The sequence below is a fragment of the Salmo salar genome, chromosome ssa07, assembly GCF_905237065.1.
Source record: "Salmo salar chromosome ssa07, Ssal_v3.1, whole genome shotgun sequence".
In the NCBI taxonomy this organism is placed as follows: domain Eukaryota; kingdom Metazoa; phylum Chordata; class Actinopteri; order Salmoniformes; family Salmonidae; genus Salmo; species Salmo salar.
Genome location: NC_059448.1, coordinates 42249013 through 42268491, shown reverse-complemented (window position 1 = coordinate 42268491; position 19479 = coordinate 42249013). Strand labels below are relative to the sequence as shown.

The following is a 19479-nucleotide window of genomic DNA, read 5'->3' as shown; positions in this document are numbered from 1 at the left end:
AAAAGTCAGATGGGCTAAGTGAGCGGTCACAGTCCACTGACGTGCCTCAGAGAGGGAGGGCGAGAGAGAGCTAAAAAGAGTGACTCAAAGTGACAGGGAGTGGGTCAGAGAGGTAGAGGGAGGGAGATACAGGGGCACAGCGAGTGATACTGACAGAGAGAGAGAGAGAGAAGGAGAGAGATCCAGAGTTATGGCGCCTGTGACCGGACCACTGCTGCTCACGCTGCTACTTCTGGGGTACGACCACTACACCGCCTCCGCTGCTGCCGCCGCCAAGGTGAGTCCCACTTTTACCGCACACACGTCAGTGCGTTCATCATTCGGACTCACTGTCACACCCTCATTGGTAGCTAGACGTATGGAAGGGCTGCCAAGAGTGGTCAGGGAGCTGTGGGCATTGGACACACAATACAAATCAAATCACATTTTATTGGTCACATACACGTATTTAGCAGATGTTAAGTGCGGGTGTAGCGAAATGCTTGTGTTCCTAGCTCCAACAGTGCAGTAGTATCTAACAATTCAGCTTGACTTGTTTTGTTGCTTACTGTTTTGGACATTTTAAAGTGTTGTTGTGTGGTTTGGGGATTTTGGATGGTGTACTGTATGATGACTTAGTGCTGTGTTTCAGGGGTTGGCTCTATGTGGTTTTGAAACATAACTAGCATGTTTGTGTTTGTCTTTGTCTGAGTTTTGTGGTTTCTCTGAGTAGCGCCCGGGTACTGTTGCATGCTGGGTAGATCAGATCAGATGATGCAGGTCCCAGCAGAAGTCATTAAACAATATCTTTCTGTTTACCCAACGTCTGTCCAACTCTGGTCAAAGTAAACAAATCCTCTCAAATACGCTTTGATGATGTCAAAACACTGTGTATACCCAGGAGTACACTACTGCCAAAAAACAAACTATTCATCATGCACAAACACAGTTTTCTCTGTTCGGGGATTGGGTGTTGGGTTATAAAGTGGTGGTTAATGTTATTCTAGTATGATGAAAGACAGGCAGGAAATAATAGTCTGACCTCTCCACTGTTTTAAGAACTGTGGAAAATTCCATTGATTTGAGTGGATAAGAGGATTGGCGAGGGCTCAATAGGGCATTGGCTTCAACATTCAGTTGGGAACAGCTAAGAGATTCGGCCCTGGTACGTTCATCAGGTAACTCTCAAACCGTGATGTGACTTTATGACTTCTGACACACAATGGGAAGTCAACAGAGATAAGAAAAGCGTGTCGGTACACTGTTGTGTGTGGTTATTTGGGGTGTTCCTCAGTCCACAATGACACACAGCACCAGGTCTGTGTGTCTTACAGTATCCGCTCTTCTCCCTCCACCACAACAGAACCGGTGTGACATGACAACCCTGGTGATGACCAAGACAGAGTGTCACTCCTGTAGCATCAGTTCCAACGTGGGCTGTCCAGCAGGCTTCAACAAGAAGATCCCCGGGAAGGGAAAGCCGGACTGCAAGTGAGTGGGCAAGGGGGTAAGGGTGGAAGAGGGGATATGGGGAGGAAATGAGGGTGGAAGAAGGATATGGGGGGAAAAGGGGACAGAATGGGGAAGGGAGTGAGGGAGAAATAGAATAGATGGAGGAGATATCTCTTAGTAGTATCTAAGTAATATCTCATGTCTCTGCTTAACATAAGACACAACCAGGTATGTTGTACAGAGCGTTGTGACTACTGTGGCACTGTATCCTACAGCAGGTATCTCCCAGTAGTATGTCATCTCTCTCTCTGTAGGTACCGTGTGAGTTCCTTGCCCAGCCTGGTGCTGTCTATCAAGGGCTGTTCTCATGAGTGTTACAAGGAGGTGGTTGAGCCCCGCTGCTGTCCAGGGTACTGGGGACCAGACTGCATCGGTGAGCAAAACAACACACTGCATCCAATACTGTAATCAATCACTGCTGCTCATCGATGAGTCACCAAGCCGCATTGATGAGGAAAGCAACACGAGATGAAAAGACAAACCATTTCGGTGGTGGTGACATCATTTCTGAAACGCTATTTAACCCCAGATGCTCCCTTTTCAAAGGCTTGCTTTGAAACAGAGGGTTCTCGTATTTGCTCATGTTTTGGTGGTTCTGTAACACGGTAAGCTGTGGGGACTCTGAGGGAATGTTTTGATAGGAAGAGTTCAGAAGTGTACTTGGCTGCTACTGCCATTGAATCCCAGTGCTGAGTGCTGTGTGACAAAAAAACAGGAGGAAAGCGCTCGCATCCCTCCTCAGAGAGGAAGAGTGGCCTGTTTCGGAAAAAAAATTGTTACAGGGGAACAAATAGACAGAAGAGAAAGCTGTCCAAAGTAGGAAAGTGTGTCAGCAGTGTCCTGTGTGCACCGGCAGGCCAGGACAACCCACATTGTGGTATTGGGTGCAGGATGCAGGTTAGGCCTTTCGGCGCAGGGGACTCGCACACTTCCTTCCTCCCAATTAGGGCTCATCGTCAGCGGGCCCCTGTCTTCCAGGAATGTGCTGACACCCCGATAGCACTGAGTCCAGGCTTCCTCTCTCTAGCTCTTTTGTTCCTGTCATAGACCCTTCTTATCCCCCCTCCCACACTCTCTTGCACACACACAAAAACACTAACACACATTCTATCTCCCTCTCTCTCTCTCTCTCTCTCTCTCTCTCTCTCTCTCTCTCTCTCTCTCTCTCTCTCTCTCTCTCTCTCTCTCTCTCTCTCTCTCTCTCTCTCTCTCTCCCTCTCCCCCGTCCTCCCTCCCTCTCAGTGATTGTGTTGTGAGGTTATAAAAGATGGGCAGTAGTAAGGACATTAACGGGGGCCATAGTTCTTCCTCTCTGTCTCAATGGTCCCCTGTGTCGTTCTGTGACAGGATAACATGGACGTGTGAAGTATTCTCTGTCCTGGTGAGACTTGATGTATGTCGACTGAATTACTCTCCCCACATGTTGTGCAACAAAGTTACATTTTAGGTACAAATTACCCACATTAGAAGGTTATCATTTATTAAAGTAAATATTGGGTAAACATTAAAGGATATTATTGCAATTGTTTTACTCACCGATGCAGTGTGGTCCCCAGTACCCTGAGTGAGTGTGAATCTGCTGACAAGAACAACTACTTTCCTAGAGTCTGCTGATTGTAAGGAGACCCTTGGCAACCCACTGTGCATGCTTGTGTTTACATTGTGTGTGTGCAGCTTACGGGAAGGAAGGGGATGAGTGATGATGGGTAATTCTGATAAGAGAGGCACACATGAGAGAATGAGAAGGAAAGAGGAGGAGAGAGACGGAGGAGAGGAGGAGAGGAAGTGGAGAGGGGGCGAAGAGGTGAGGGGGTCTGTGTTTGCAGTGCAACACGTCTGCTTACTCAGATCCCTGGAGACACAGCTGTCATAGCATTACGTCCGGGCTATTGTCAAGTCACGTGCTCTCCTGGACATTGGAACAACACACACCATTCGGTTTCCAATCACTGTTTCATTGAGATTGGTTGTCCATCTCTCTGTTGATATGAGACTAATGCGAATGGTACTGTCTTCCTGTCCCAGAGTGCCCAGAGGACGCAGACAGGCCCTGCAGTAATAATGGACTGTGTTCTGAAGGCATGGGGGGCAACGGGACCTGCAGCTGTAAGGTACTGGATGATGACGCATAGACACACACATATATGCAAGTAAACACACATGTGCACACGCACACGCACGCGAGCACACATACACGCACACACGCACAGACAAAGAATGGTCCATCACTGTGTTTGTCCTCCTCAGCCTGGCTTCGTGGGAACTGCGTGTGAAGACTGTGCAGATAATCTTTACGGCTCAACCTGTAGTTCTGGTAACCAACTCGGTCCCTTTCTTTAAGATTGAGACTCTTTATCTACCCCATTTTGTGACTGTCCCATGCACCTAGAGATAGAGTCCACTTTGGTGCCATTTGTTGGTGATCCATTGCATTGTAATATTTACCTGTTTCTCTCCCTGTCAATCCCATCATTCTCCATTTCCCGGTCCATCAGCCTGCACGTGTGTACATGGCCTGTGTAATGCTGGTATCCACGGTGACGGGATATGCACCTGCTTCTCTGCGTATAAAGGCCCAAAATGTGATCTGGGTAAGAGAACCAGTGGTGATGCATGCTTATGACATGTCTTATAATGTGTTAGAACTGTATCATAATGCGTTATTCCTGTCGGGTGCTAAAGCATTAACTCCCTGATCTATAACCTACCTATATGTTTTCATCTAATGACAACTTGCTCATCACCTTAATAACAGCATGTATCTCTGTCATCTTTCAGAGCTGCCGGAGTGCTCTTCTCTGCTTTGTCCACAGAACACTCGCTGTATGCAGGGCTCACTTGATGGGTCGCTGCGTTGTCAATGTCTACCTGGCTACCGAACCTCTGGAGATCAATGCATATGTGAGTGACAGCAAAAATGTTCCTCATCAGTCTATATACAATACCCCATAATGACAAAGCGAAAACGTTTTTTTAATTTTTTAAAAATGTATTAAAAATAAATAAAAAAATACCTTTTAACATAAGTATTCAGACCCTTTGCTATGAGACTCGAAATTGAGCTCAGATGCATCCTGTTTCCATAGATCATCCTTGAGATAAGTCCATCTGTGGTAAATTCTATTGATTGGACATGATTTGGAAAGGCACACACCTGTCTATATAAGGTCCCACAGTTGACAGTGCATGTCAGCGCAAAGACCAAGCCATGAGGTCGAAGGAATTGTCTGTAGAGCTCCGAGACAGGATTGTGTCGAGGCACAGATCTGGGGAAGGGTACCAAAACATTCCTGCAGCCTTGAAGGTCCCCAAGAACACAGTGTCCTCCGTCATTCATAAATGGAATAAGTTTGAAACCACCAAGACTCTTCCTAGAGCTGGCCGTCCGGCCAAACTGAGCAATGGTCAGGGAAGTGACCAAGAACCTGATGGCCACTCTGACGGAGCTCCAGAGTTCCTCTGTGGAGATGGGAGAACCTTCCAGAAGGACAACCATCTCTGCAGCACTCCACCAAAAGGTACCTAAATGACTCTCAGACCATGAGAAACAAGATTCTCTGCTCTGATGAAACCAATATCGAACTCTTTGGTCTGAATGCCAAGCGTCACGTCTGGAGGAAACCTGGCACCATCCCTACGGTGAAGCATGGTGGTGGCAGCATCATGCTGTGGGGAGGTTTTTCAGCGTCAGGGACTGGGAGACTAGTCAGGATCGAGGGAAAGATGAATGGAGCAAAGAACAGAGAGATACTTGATGAAAACCTGCTCCAGAGTGCTCAGGACCTCAGACTGGGGCGAAGGTTTACCTTCCAACAGGACAACGGCCCTAAGCAGACAGCCAAGACAACGCAGGAGGGGCTTTGGGACAAGTCTCTGAATGTCCTTAATTAAGTGACCCAGCCAGAACCCGGACTTGAACCCGATTGAACATCTCTGGAGAGACCTGAAAATAGCTGTGCAGTGACACTCCCCATCCAGCCTGACAGAGCTTGAGAGGATCTGCAGAGAAGAATTGGAGAACCTCTCCAAATACAGGTGTGCCAAGCTGGTAGCTTCATACCTAAGAAGACTTGAGACTGTAATCACTGCCAAATGTGCTTCAAAAAAATACTGAGAAAAGGGTCTGAATACTTATGTAAATGTGATATTTCAGTTTATGAATTTTTGATACATTTGCAAAAATTTCTAATAACCTGTTTTTACTCTGTCATTATGAATAGATTTATGAGGGGGAAAAAAACAATTTAATCCATTTTAGAATAAGGCTGTCACGTAACAAAATGTGGAAAAGGTCAATGGGTCTAAATACTTTCCGAATGGACTGTATATAATAGTTTATAAGATGATTTGTCTCCTCTCACAGCCATAAACCCGTGCCTGCAGCAGGTGTGCCACATCCATGCCACCTGTGCCCATGTGGGGCCCAACAAGCACTTGTGTACCTGTGCCCAGGGCTACACCGGGGATGGGCACGTGTGTGTTCCCATAGACCCCTGTCAAACACACCTGGGGGGCTGCTCTGCTGACTCTGCTCGCTGCGTGTACGATGGGCCAGGGAAGGTGTGTGTGTGTGTGTGTGTGTGTGTGTGTGTGTGTGTGTCTGTCTGTGTGTGTGTGCGTGCGTGCGTGCGTGTGTGTGTTTTTCTAACCGACAAATGAAACTAATTGATAATGCAAGTCAAATATAACATTTTATTGCTTCAATTGGTGATAATGTGCCATTCATTTGAGGGTGGACATGTGTTTGGTGAACCTCCCCCTGAGTGGTGTTTTTGGTTTCTCTCGTAGTCTCATTGTGAGTGTCAAGACGGGTTTGACCACCTGACAGGAGGGGTGAGCTGCAGCCTGAAGGATTTGTGCAGACCTAACTCCTGCAGCAAACACGCCAACTGTTCAACAGTGGAGCCGAACATAGTAGAGTCAGCGTGTTTCTGTTCTCTTTGACTTAGTGTGTTTAAAGATATCTGTGCAGTAAAACCATCCTTTTTTCAAAAGGTCATCTTACCTTTGTACGTCTCTCTTACTCCAGGTGCACATGTCACGAGGGTTACCTGGGCAACGGCAAGATTTGCTATGGCAACATCATGCAGCGTCTGAACGATCTGAACTCAGAGCCCGGGGGCCAATGGACCGGCCAGCTCAGCAATGCCATCACACTCTTTGGTGCGTCTCATTGATTAATCATCAGCCAATCAGTGACTCATTAAAGTTGCAGAAAAGCACCTCTTTTGTCATGGGCCTTGGTTGATATAGTCTCTCTCTTTCGCTCTCTATCTCTCTTTTCCTCCTCCTCCTCTTCCTCCTCCTGCTCCAGGTGCCATTACTTGGCCCCTGAGCAACTTTGGCCCCTTTACCGTCTTCGTCCCAATCAACAAGGGCTTCAAAGGAACTCCGGTAACATACACACTAGACACCTAGAGAACTGTAGCTATATGGATACACACTAGACACCTAGAGAACTGTAGCTATATTGATACACACTAGACACCTAGAGAACTGTAGGTATATGATACACACTAGACACCTAGAGAACTGTAGCTATATTGATACACACTAGACACCTAGAGAACTGTAGCTATATGATACACACTAGACACCTAGAGAACTGTAGCTATATTGATACACACTAGACACCTAGAGAACTGTAGCTATATGGATACACACTAGACACCTAGAGAACTGTAGCTATATTGATACACACTAGACACCTAGAGAACTGTAGCTATATTGAAACACACTAGACACCTAGAGAACTGTAGCTATATGATACACACTAGACACCTAGAAAACTGTAGCTATATGGATACACACTAGACACCTAGAGAACTGTAGCTATATTGATACACAGTAGACACCTAGAGAACTGTAGCTATATGGATACACACTAGACACCTAGAGAACTGTAGCTATATTGATACACACTAGACACCTAGAGGCACTGTAGCTATATGATACACAGTAGACACCTAGAGAACTGTAGCTATATTGATACACAGTAGACACCTAGAGAACTGTAGCTATATGATACACAGTAGACACCTAGAGAACTGTAGCTATATTGATACACAGTAGACACCTAGAGACACTGTAGCTATATGATACACACTAGACACCTAGAGAACTGTAGCTATATTGATACACACTAGACACCTAGAGAACTGTAGCTATATTGATACACACTAGACACCTAGAGAACTGTAGCTATATTGATACACACTAGACACCTAGAGAACTGTAGCTATATTGATACACACTAGACACCTAGAGAACTGTAGCTATATTGATACACACTAGACACCTAGAGAACTGTAGCTATATGATACACAGTAGACACCTAGAGAACTGTAGCTATATTGATACACAGTAGACACCTAGAGACACTGTAGCTATATGATACACACTAGACACCTAGAGAACTGTAGCTATATTGATACACACTAGACACCTAGAGGCACTGTAGCTATATGATACACAGTAGACACCTAGAGAACTGTAGCTATATTGATACACAGTAGACACCTAGAGAACTGTAGCTATATGATACACAGTAGACACCTAGAGAACTGTAGCTATATTGATACACAGTAGACACCTAGAGACACTGTAGCTATATGATACACACTAGACACCTAGAGACTGTAGCTATATTGATACACACTAGACACCTAGAGAACTGTAGCTATATTGATACACACTAGACACCTAGAGGCACTGTAGCTATATTGAAACACAGTAGACACCTAGAGAACTGTAGCTATATGATACACACTAGACACCTAGAGAACTGTAGCTATATTGATACACAGTAGACACCTAGAGAACTGTAGCTATATGATACACACTAGACACTTAGAGAACTGTAGCTATATGATACACAGTAGACACCTGGAGACACTGTGGCTATATTGCTGCATATTTTGTATACTTTTGGAACACAAGACCAATATTTTTTACTTTTCCCCCTATAGCTGAAATGTTTATCATATTTGTTGTCCTATCTCAGCTGATAACTCTGATGGCTGACCCAATGAAGGCTAAGTACCTGTGTAAGCTGCACATTGCTGCCGGAGAGATGCCCTATGATATGCTGAACAAAGGGGTCATCTACTACACTCTGACGGGCAAGGCAGGGGAGACGGTGACAACAGATGACGTGAGACACACACACACACACACACACACACACACACACACACACACACACACACACACACACACACACACACACACACACACACACACACACACACACACACACACACACACACACACACACACACACACACACACACACACACACACACACACAGGGGCAAGCCTCATTACCAAGGCCCTCCTGATTTAGACTGACAAAAGTGAACACCGTCCCAAGAGTGTGCTTCTCATAGTAGTAGTGATGACACAGCACAAGACGGTCCAATGAGAAACACTGCTCTAATGACAGGTCACGCTGGTCATGTCAGCAAAATAATTTGATGATCCCCCCGACAGGACAAGCAGCTCAAGATCCGTATCCATGGCAGCAGGAAGAAGGGCGGGGTCCTGCAGTCTGATGTCATCGCTTCCAATGGGATCATCCATATTATCAACAAGCTGATGGACAGTGTCTCACCCACCGTGGAGAGCGATAGAGAGGTGCACAAATACCAGAGACAGACGTTGCGTCACAAACGGCACCCTATTCCCTATTTAGTGCATTACTTTTAGTCAAAAGTAGTGCAGTACATAGGGAATAGGGTGCCATTTGGGACGAACCAGAAACATTGTTTATTATACTTAGAATAGCATTTGTAACGCCTACATTTGTGCCTATATTTTTATTTATTTAACCCTTATTCGACCAGGTAAGTTGACTGAGAACACATTCTCATTTACAGCAACGACCTGGGGAATAGTTACAGGGGAGAGGAGGAGGGGGGATGAATGAGCCAACTGAAAGCAACAAGACAGGTTGTTATTAAGTTAGGCTAAGTTCCATTTTGACATGACTTGTCATGTTATCTTTTCCAGGAGAATCTGATGAAGATTCTATCAGACTATGGGAAGTTTTCCAAGTTCAAGGATTTGTTGATGGTACTGTCTTCTGTATTCATTTCATGCTATTTACATTTTATTTAACATATTCTATGTATTATTCAGTGGGTATAGTATATCAGATATGAAGTAACATCAACCTGTTGTTTGATATCTTATTAATGTATTGTTATTCTTATTTGTATGTATTTATATGCAACTACATTTTTTGGTATGAAATATTCAATCTAAATAAAGTTTGATTTGGTTTGATTCATCTGTACAGAAAGCCAATATTGATTCTGTATTGGAGGAGGCTGGGCCCTCCACCATCTTTGCCCCCACCAACACAGCCTTCGATGCCATGAAGGAGGGACAGCTGGACTATCTCACCTCTAGTGAGGTAGGGAATGGATGACCTCATGTGCACATACACATACACACGCACACGCATGTACACTTGCAAACTCTTATGCCTCTGATGACACAAACACACACATCGTTTTGCAATGCATGTGATGTCTCCAGACCGTGACTGTGATGTGCGTGTTTGGCTTATTTTTGTCTGATTTCAGGGAAGCACTAAACTACTGGAGCTACTAAGGAATCATGTGGTCCCCTCAATCAATGTGAGTGTGCATGTTAGGCTACATGTCAATCACCAAACCAGATCATGTAGAGTCCCTTAGACTTCAAGGTCCGTATTCATTAATCTTCTTAGAGTATTAGTGCTGATCTAGGATCTGTTATGTCCTGTGATGTTTTGTCTATATCATAATGTATTAGATTACATGGACAGAGGAGACCTGATCCTAGATCAGCACTCCTACTCTGAATATTCTGTGAATGTGTTTGCATATGGTTGTTGTTTTCCATTGGTTTGAAGTTGGAGGTCTATAATGCTGTGACCAACCAGCGGATTAGGACCATTGCCAATCAGATCCTCTCGTTCAATGTGACTGAAAACGTAAGTACATGTGACACATCAACACAAGCGAAGAGGTATATATAGTGTGTGTGTGCGCGTGTGCGTGTGCGTGTGTGTGTGTGTGTGTGTGTGTGTGTGCGTGTGCATGTACAGTAGGTGTGTGTGTCTGACTCTGACGTAACCCCATAGGGTCAAATCCTGGTCAACGGCATGGCTGTACTGGAGGCAGACGTGGAGGCCAAGAACGGACGCCTCTATTCGCTGGACGGGGTTCTAATCCCGCCCTCCATCGAGCCGGTACTGCCTCACAGGTGTGACATCACAGAGAACAAACTTATGAAGGTGAGTTTGAGTGCCAGGTTTTGTGATCGTCCCCTGCATTCACATGAAGTGTTTTAGTTTCAGAGGTTTTGTTCATTATTAACTTTATAACGTATTATTAGAGTCATCCTTTATTTAGATTTAGTGAGGGAGTTTGTTCTGGTTGCTTGTCCTCATTTGAGTGTCTCTCTTCATTGACATGTTACTACCCAGGGTGACTGTGTCAGCTGCTCAAAGGTGACCAAGTCCGGCTGCCCATCCGGAGTGTCCACAGTAAGAACCCACACACACTCAACCTCAAATAGTTTGCAAATACTGTATAGAGACCTAAGCATCCCTTTCAGTTGCTTTCACATGGCTCTTTCCTTAACCTCGTGCAGTACCTTCAGAAAGTATTCATACCCTTTGACCTATTCCACATTTTCTTGTGTTACATCCTGAATTAAAAATGGATAAAAAATATCTGTTTTCTCACCCATCTACACACAATACCCCATCATGACAAAAGGAAAATATGTTTTTAGAAATGTTTGCAAATGAATTGAAAATGAAATACAGAAATATCTCATTTACATACAGTACCAGTAAAAAGTTTGAACACACCTACTCATTCAACAGTTTTTCTTTATTTTTACTATTTTCTACATTGTAGAATAATAGTGAAGAGATCAAAACTATGAAATAACACATATGGAATCATGTAGTAACCAGAAAAGTGTTAAACAAATAAAAATATATTTTATATTTGAAATTATTCAAAGTAGCCACCCTTTGCCTTGATGACAGTATTCACACCCCTAAGTCACTACTCAGGCTCCCGAGTGGCGCATCTCAGTGCAAGAGGCATCACTAAAGTCCCTGGTTCGAATCCAGGCTGTATCACATCTGGCCTTGATTGGGAGTCCCATAGGGCGGTGCACAATTGGCCCAGCGTTGGCCAGGGTAAGCCGTCATTGTAAATAAGAATTTGTTCTTAACTGACTTTCCTAGTTAAATAAAGGTTTAAAAAAGAAAAAAATGTCATGTTAGGAGCGATTACAGGTGTAAGTGTTTATGAGTAAGTCTCCAAGAGCTTTGCACACCTGGATTGTACAATATTTGAACATTATTCTTTAAAAAATTATTCAAACTGTAACTAGGCCACTCAGTAACATTCAATATAATCTTGGTAAGCAACTCCAGTGTATATTTGGCCTTGTGTTTTAGGTTATTGTCCTGCTGAATTTGTCTCCCAGTGTATGTAGGAAAGCAAACTGAACCAGGTTTTCCTATAGAATTTTGCCTTTGTTTAGCTCTATTACATTACTTATTATCCCCCCAAAAATCCCTAGTCTTTGCTGATTACAAGCATACCCATAACATGATGCAGCCACCACCATCGTTGAAAATATGAAGAGTGGTACTCAGTGATGTGTTGTGTTGGATTTTTCCCAAACATAACTCTTTTAAAGTCACCATTGGCCTCATGGTGAAATCCCAGAGCAGTTTCCTTCCTCTCTGGCAACTGAGTTAGGAAGGACACCTGCATCTTTGTAGTGACTGGGTGTATTGATACACCATCCAAAGTGTAATTAATAACTTCACCATGCTCAAAGGGATATTCAATGTTTGCTTTTAAATTTTTACCCATCTACCAATAGCTGCCCTTCTTTGCGAGGCATTGGAAAACCTCCCTGGTCTTTGTGGTTGATTCTTTGTTTTGAAATTCACTGCTTGACTGAGGGACCTTACAGATAATTTTATGAGGTAGTCATTCAAAAATCATCTTAAACACTATTATTGAGTCCATGCAACTTATTATGTGACTTGTTAAGCACATTTATTCATTACGTTATTTAGGCTTGCCATACCAAAGGGGTTGAAAACTTATTAACTCAAGAAATTTCAGGTTACCATTTTTAATTAATTTCTAAAAATGTCTAAAAACATAATTCCACTTTGATTTTATGGGGTATTATGTGTAGGCCCAGAATTGTCATTCTTGAGTAAAAGTAAAGATGCGTTAATAGAAAATGACTCAAGTAAAAGGGAAAGTCACCCAGTAAAATACGACTTGAGTAGAAGTCGAAAAGTATTTGGTTTTATATTTACTTAAGTATCAAAAGTAAATGTAATTGCTAAAATATACTTCAATATCAAAAGTAAAAGTATAAATAATTTCAAAATCTTTATATTAAGAAAACCAGACAGTTTATTTTATTTTACAGATAGCCAGGGGCACACTCCAACACTCAGACATCATTTACTGTAGGGGGTGTGCACTGGCGGCAGAGAAGTCAGGTGCAGGAGAGCAAAAACTGATTTACAACGGCGCAGTTTAATAAATAAAACCACCATTAACAGAACAATAAATCAATGGGTAAACAAAACCCATTACACACCAGCATAACGTGCACAAGCACTACAATAAACAATTCCGGACAAGGACATGGGGGGAACAGAGGGTTAAATACACAACATTTAATGATGGAATTGAAACCAGGTGTGTGGGAAGACAAGAGAAAACAAATGGAAAATGAAAGGTGGATCGGCGATGGCTAGAAGACCGGTGACGTCGACCGCCGAACGCCGTCCGAACAGGGAGAGGGACCGACTTCGGCGGAAGTCGTGACATTTACAAATTAAGCATTTGTGTTTAGTGAGTCTGCCAGATCAGAGACAGTAGGGATGACCAGGGATGTTCTCCTGATAAGTGTGTAAATTTGACAATTTTCCTGTCCTGCTAAGCATTCAAAATTTAACTTTTGGGTGTCAGGGAAATGTATGGAGTAAAAAGCACATTATGGTGAAGTAAAAGTAAAAACCGTCAAAAATATGAATAGTAAAGTACAGGTACCCCAATAAACTACTTAATTAGCATTTGAAAGTATTTTTACTTAAGTACTTTACACCACTATGTACAAAATCCAAATTTAATCCATTTTAAATTCAGGCTGTAACACTTTCTGAAGGCAATGTATGTGTTTACTCAGCGCCATGGTCTGTGTCACAAATGGCATCCTATTCCCTATATAGTGCACTACTTTTGACAGAGCCGGATGGGCACTGGACAAGAGTAGTGAACTTTAAAGGTGAAAGAGTGCCATTTGGGACATACAGCCATCCAGCCATCCATGTACTGTATACAGCTCTGTGTTTATTTTGCTGATGTCGCCCCCTTTGTGTAGAACACCTTCTTTCGTGGCTGTGTGTTCCGGAACATACTGAGTTTCAACATCCCTACGTTTGGCTGCGCCCCCATATGCAACAGGACCCTCACGGTACAGACACACACAGACACACACAAAACTTCTAACACTAAACCTAACCTTAATCCTAAACCTAACTCCTAACCCTAAACCTAACCTTAACCCCAAACCCTAAACCTTCAAGCCTAAAATATCATTTTAACAAATTCACTTAAAAAAAAAATCCTGCCTTGTCAGGACATTCTGGTGACTTGTCAGGACATTCTGGTCCTGATAATGTAGGAAAACATGTACACATACACCACACACAACATCCCTCGCACCTCGCACACCTCAAACACCCCTCACACACTCTGTAGGCCCGACCTGATTTGAGTTCTGCACCCTCTTATGCCCATCCTCCTCCCTAACCCCACCTCTACATCACCCTCTCCCCAGACACCACTGTGCTGTAAGGGCTTCTATGGGCCAGACTGCACCCCGTGTCCTGGAGGGTTCAACACCCCCTGCTCCCGTCATGGACAGGTGAGACACCCCACCTAACCAACGTATCCCTTAACCACTTAACCAGTCTGACTGAGAAAAGAATCTATGCAGTGATTGGCGTAATCCTCCTCTTTGTGTTTATGTTCAGCATGTAGGTATTTATACTTATTTTCTACCGTGTGTCTTAGTGTTCTGAGGGGATCGAGGGAAACGGGACGTGTGTCTGTGAGACCAACTTCAAAGGCTCCCGGTGTCACTACTGCTCCAACCCCGACAAATACGGACCAGCCTGCGACAAAAGTACACCCACGTCTTCTATATTGACAAAGGGACACATCAGTGTCCCCAGATGATGACACGTCTGTCTCATGTTGATGATGTGTCTCTCCCCCTCTGTCCCTAGCTTGTGACTGTATCCATGGTGTGTGTGATAACCGTCCCGAGGCAGATGGGCGTTGTAAGGTGGACTCCTGCCAGCCGGGCTACACTGGCCAGTACTGTGAGCGCCACACCCAGGCCTGTGGCCCCCAGGTGACCTTCTGTCATGCCCACGCAGAGTGTAACTTCAATGGAGGGGCAGTCAGGTGAATGTGCAGGCTTCACTGCGGCCTTGTTGGGGATGTTGGTATAAAAATAGAATCCCTTTCTCTCACTCAATGTTCTAAATTCTCATGACAACACAGTGCTTTGTATCCAAGATTGTCCCTCCTGCAAAATGTAGTTCTAAGTAAAAGGCATGTTTTTTTATGTGTGTGAAGGTGTGTGTGTAATCCGGGTTTCCAAGGCGATGGGATCACGTGCGTGTATATGGAACCCTGTGCCCTTCCGAACCGTGGAGGATGCGATGTGAATGTAAGCACAGAAAACACACAAACAATGTATGAAAACCATACATCTCACCATCAACGTCTTTCAGTACCTTTTTCAATTGAACCTTTTTTCCCCTAAGCATGGTAGCCTGCTTGCTGTACTGAGCTGTTCTGACTGTGCTCTCCACTACCCCCTACAGGCCAAGTGTATAAAGACAGGGCCAGGCTCACACACATGCCAATGTTTGGCAGGATGGAAGATGGATGAGGATGGGTGCCAGCCTGTCAATGACTGCCTGGGCCCTGACAGAGGGGGCTGCCATCCCAATGCCACCTGTATCTACGTGGGCCCTGGACAGGTGAGAGAGGGGGGTAGGGCATCAAACTCCCAAAACAGTCTGATTGACTCAATGCGATGTTGTTTCTATATTTTCTCCCCTACCATCTATCTTAACCATCCATTCAATAAAGCCCAAAGTCTCCAGTTGATTCTATGCATGTTCCTATTTCCAAATGCAGAGCGGCTGTGCGTGCAAGAGTGGTTTCCGTGGCAATGGGAGGGAGTGCGAGGCGAACAATCCGTGCGTGGCACAAAATGGTGGCTGTCATTATCTGGTGGGTGCCCGCTACTTCTCATTGGCTGACACGATAAGTACTGAACCAATAGAATCACCGACCATAATACTGATTGACTGTGATGATAGCCTTTGACCTCATGAACTTTGATCTACTTTCTCTCCTAAAGGCAAGCTGTCTCTACGTGTCCGGTGCATGGAAGTGTGTGTGTGAGGATGGATACACAGGTGACGGAGAGGTGTGCTACGGCAACGTGGGACAGGTGAGCACTTCCTACCTTATTGCCAAGACAGGTAGCTACATATGTTTGTGGATTAGGGGACTGACATACCTACACTGATCTGAATAACAAACCTGACCTCCACTGTGTCTCTGTAGGAGCTGATGGCCCTTCCTGATGTCACTGAGTTCGCCAAATGGGTGACTGTGAGTTTGACCACTGTCATTTCTCACCGTTTTACAGCAGGGGGGGTTGCGTTTTCCCTGTGTTGTTGATGCTGTTGTTCAGATTCTTTATTGTCTGAATAAGAAACAACCTATTTTCACTTCTGACATCCTGTATCAATGAGACGTCACACCACACTATCTAGAACCTTAAAGAGTTATTCAGCTGAACCCTTTGAAGAACCCTTTTTGGTTCCAGGAAGAACTCTTTTTGGTTCAATGTAGAGGGTTCTACATGGAACCAAAAAGGGTTCTCCTATGTGGACAGCCGAAAACCCTTTTGGAACCCTTTTTTTCTAAGAGTACATAGTGTAAGCTTCAGGAACGTTTAGTAAGATACAACCGGATATGGTTACAGAGCATTATGGGTACTGTAGTACATCATGCAACAATCTGCATAAGGTCATATTCACAACTCACCATGACCTTCTGCTAGCCTGCTAGTATGCCTGTAAGAGGCTGGTCGTATGGTTTTAGGTCGGCATGACATTTAGTATTTTCTTTTGTCTCCTCCCCTCTCCCAGGACATAGGCATTTCCCAGCTGCCACTCATGAACAGTCAGAACGTAACGCTGCTGGTGCCGTCCACAGCAGCTACAGACAAGATGACCAAAGAGGACAAGGACTTCTGGACAACCCAGGGGAACCTACTCAGTATCATCAAGTAAGACCTGGGTCATATTCATCAGGCACCAAACAAAATTATATGTTATAAAACAGGAAGAGACTACTTGGACTTGTCCAATAAGAACCGTCTCTTTTATTTTCCCTTGGACAACTTTTAAAAACGTTTTGCTATAGGCATTGAGATTCTTCCATTGTGATAATCCTTATTTCTGATTATCCCCTGATAGAAATCACATGATCCAAGGTGTCTACTCACTAGATGACCTACGCGATGCATCCTCCAACTTGCAGCTCACTTCCGCTCTGAAGAAGGCTCTTCCTGTTACTATTACCAATGAGGTGAGTTTAGAGGCAGGTTTCATCCTAAGGTTGAAGTGAACAGGAACTGCGATACTGTAACACATGATCTGAAGTGAACCCTGTATTGTCTGTCAGTCCACAGTGATTGGAGGAGCCACCATAACAACCGCGAATGTGGCTTCAACCAATGGACTGATCCACATTATTGACACAGTGTTGGTTCCAGAGAGGAGTCTCAGTGAGGGGCTGCTGGAGCTGCTTGCACGGAGGCCAGAGTTCTCCCTGTTCAGGAGTTACCTTGTCGTATGTACATTATAAGGCTGCTATTCTATTCATCCACACTCTCGTACAGCACCCAAACTCTATTTTTGAACGGAGCACTCTGATGAACAACCCCAGCTTTATCAATGTCTTATTAAAGTTCTCCATAAAAATATGTGTGATTCCATATGCAGCCATATCTGAGGAAAATGTCTGTCTCTGTCGGTTCCCTCTCAGCATCACAACCTGACAGAAGAGATAGAGCAGGCCTCGGCCTACACAGTATTCGCTCCAACAGACGGCGCTGTCCTCGAGTACCTCAAGAATACCGCTTCAGACACCATGGTACCTGAAACGATTTTGTAATGTTGTTACACATTGTGTGTGTGTGTGTGTGTGTGTGTGTGTGTGTGTGTGTGTGTGTGTGTGTGTGTGTGTGTGTGTGTGTGTGTGTGTGTGTGTGTGTGTGTGTGGATGCGAGTGTGCGTGCTTATATAATGTATGAACTGTAGTACTGTGTGTGTTTTGGTTGTTGTCAGGACCTGAATACGACGCGGTACCACATAGTGCTGTCTGATAGGTTAATGAAGGTAGACCTGCTGGTTGGAGCCTACAAGGAGACCATGCTGGGGTTCTCCTACCAGCTAGGCATCTTACCCAGGGATGACAAGGTATTATTATTATGGGATGCTCTGGGAATTCTGTTTGTGTTTTACTAATGTTGTATCAGCCATATTGGCTATAGTCTACTACTGTTTGAGTCCTCTCAAAATGTGGTGCTCCTTTTTTCCCTCTTCTCTTCTCTTCTCTCTCCTCTGTAGTTGTTTGTGAATGAGGCCCAGGTAAATGTGTCAGACATCCAGGGTGGTAAAGGGGTGATCCACGGCCTATCTGCAGTACTAGATATCACCAGAAATCGCTGCGACTTCCAGCAATTCAAGACATTTCCAGTAAAGCCCCTTTCTTCCTTTTTCTAAACATTTGACATTAATTTTCTCAGATAATAATTCATTTATATTTTGTCTGAAGGGATCCTGTCAAGATTGCTTCTACCCACAACTCAACCCCTGTCCAGCTGGAGCTACCCCAGTGGTATGATACCTTTCAAGTATATCCAGCTACTGTATTGTGGATCCAAAATGGCTGTCATGTTTCACGAATTACTCTGTGTTATGGCTGTTTTCCCTACAGGCATTGGTCAGGAAAAAGTGTATGTTCAGTCGGGTCTACCAGGGGGAACGGCTGCTCAGCATCGGCTGCAGGACCATCTGCAAGAACACTACCATTGTACGTGAGACACCAGCAGCACCACTATCACTGGAATACTACCACATTTCGGACTGTGTCCCACCCTATTCTCTATATAGTGCACTATTTTTGATCAGGGCCCATAGGGAATAGGGTGTAATTTGGCATGCATCACTAGTCTAGAATGGGTCAGTGGTGTAGAAACAAAAGCACTGTTAACATAATTTGTTAGCATTGTGTTTGCATGTTACTTACACATATTCAATGCTTTAAATCCAAGAAGAGGAATCAACAAGGGTCTAGAGAAGCTCTACCTGAGTGAGGGAATTGACAGGCAATCATACTTTACCTTCACGCCAATTTGAAGTGAGAGTAGAAGTGCGTGTCCCTGTGATTGACTCTAGCTCCCCCTGTAGGTGCGGAGGTGCTGTGGCGGGTTCTACGGGGAGCACTGTGAGCCGTGTCCAGGGCCCAAAGGCCAGCCTTGCTATGGGAACGGGATGTGCCAGGACAGGACCAACGGTACAGGGGTTTGCCAGTGTAACAAGAGCTTCAACGGGACTGCTTGTGAAACGTGCCAGGAGGGCAAATACGGCATCCACTGTGACCAAGGTACTGTGACCAAGGTACTGTAGTAATGTATTGTAAGCTCTTAGAAAAAAAAATGCTATCTAGAACCTAAAAGGGTTCTTTGGCTGTCCCCATAGGAGAACCCTTTGAACAACCCTTTTTGGTTCCAAGCAGAAACCTTTTGGGTTTCATGTAAAACCCTTTCGACAGAGGGTTC

At 44.4% G+C, this 19479-nt stretch overlaps 1 protein-coding gene across 2 annotated transcripts in view; it reads left to right on the top strand.

Moving 5' to 3' along the window:
• stab2 (stabilin 2) overlaps nucleotides 1-19479 on the top strand; it is a 37481-nt gene continuing 18002 nt past the window's right edge. Inside the window, exons 1-37 of one of the 2 annotated variants that reach the window (XM_045722003.1) lie at nucleotides 1-277; nucleotides 1343-1470; nucleotides 1746-1864; nucleotides 3517-3602; nucleotides 3739-3805; nucleotides 3987-4082; nucleotides 4270-4392; nucleotides 5855-6051; nucleotides 6280-6410; nucleotides 6521-6654; nucleotides 6806-6885; nucleotides 8495-8644; nucleotides 8983-9126; nucleotides 9502-9564; nucleotides 9791-9907; nucleotides 10080-10133; nucleotides 10391-10471; nucleotides 10622-10774; nucleotides 10967-11026; nucleotides 13921-14013; nucleotides 14380-14466; nucleotides 14616-14727; nucleotides 14831-15011; nucleotides 15186-15279; nucleotides 15437-15595; nucleotides 15756-15851; nucleotides 15982-16074; nucleotides 16191-16238; nucleotides 16781-16920; nucleotides 17111-17222; nucleotides 17319-17486; nucleotides 17682-17789; nucleotides 17984-18115; nucleotides 18266-18394; nucleotides 18474-18536; nucleotides 18636-18731; nucleotides 19109-19304. In XM_045722003.1, coding sequence (XP_045577959.1) covers nucleotides 191-277; nucleotides 1343-1470; nucleotides 1746-1864; nucleotides 3517-3602; nucleotides 3739-3805; nucleotides 3987-4082; nucleotides 4270-4392; nucleotides 5855-6051; nucleotides 6280-6410; nucleotides 6521-6654; nucleotides 6806-6885; nucleotides 8495-8644; nucleotides 8983-9126; nucleotides 9502-9564; nucleotides 9791-9907; nucleotides 10080-10133; nucleotides 10391-10471; nucleotides 10622-10774; nucleotides 10967-11026; nucleotides 13921-14013; nucleotides 14380-14466; nucleotides 14616-14727; nucleotides 14831-15011; nucleotides 15186-15279; nucleotides 15437-15595; nucleotides 15756-15851; nucleotides 15982-16074; nucleotides 16191-16238; nucleotides 16781-16920; nucleotides 17111-17222; nucleotides 17319-17486; nucleotides 17682-17789; nucleotides 17984-18115; nucleotides 18266-18394; nucleotides 18474-18536; nucleotides 18636-18731; nucleotides 19109-19304 — 4177 coding nt within the window. In that variant the 5' untranslated portion in view covers nucleotides 1-190. The remainder of the gene's footprint in view (nucleotides 278-1342; nucleotides 1471-1745; nucleotides 1865-3516; nucleotides 3603-3738; nucleotides 3806-3986; nucleotides 4083-4269; nucleotides 4393-5854; nucleotides 6052-6279; nucleotides 6411-6520; nucleotides 6655-6805; nucleotides 6886-8494; nucleotides 8645-8982; nucleotides 9127-9501; nucleotides 9565-9790; nucleotides 9908-10079; nucleotides 10134-10390; nucleotides 10472-10621; nucleotides 10775-10966; nucleotides 11027-13920; nucleotides 14014-14379; nucleotides 14467-14615; nucleotides 14728-14830; nucleotides 15012-15185; nucleotides 15280-15436; nucleotides 15596-15755; nucleotides 15852-15981; nucleotides 16075-16190; nucleotides 16239-16780; nucleotides 16921-17110; nucleotides 17223-17318; nucleotides 17487-17681; nucleotides 17790-17983; nucleotides 18116-18265; nucleotides 18395-18473; nucleotides 18537-18635; nucleotides 18732-19108; nucleotides 19305-19479) is intronic. The other variant, XM_014207974.2, reaches the window with a different exon arrangement.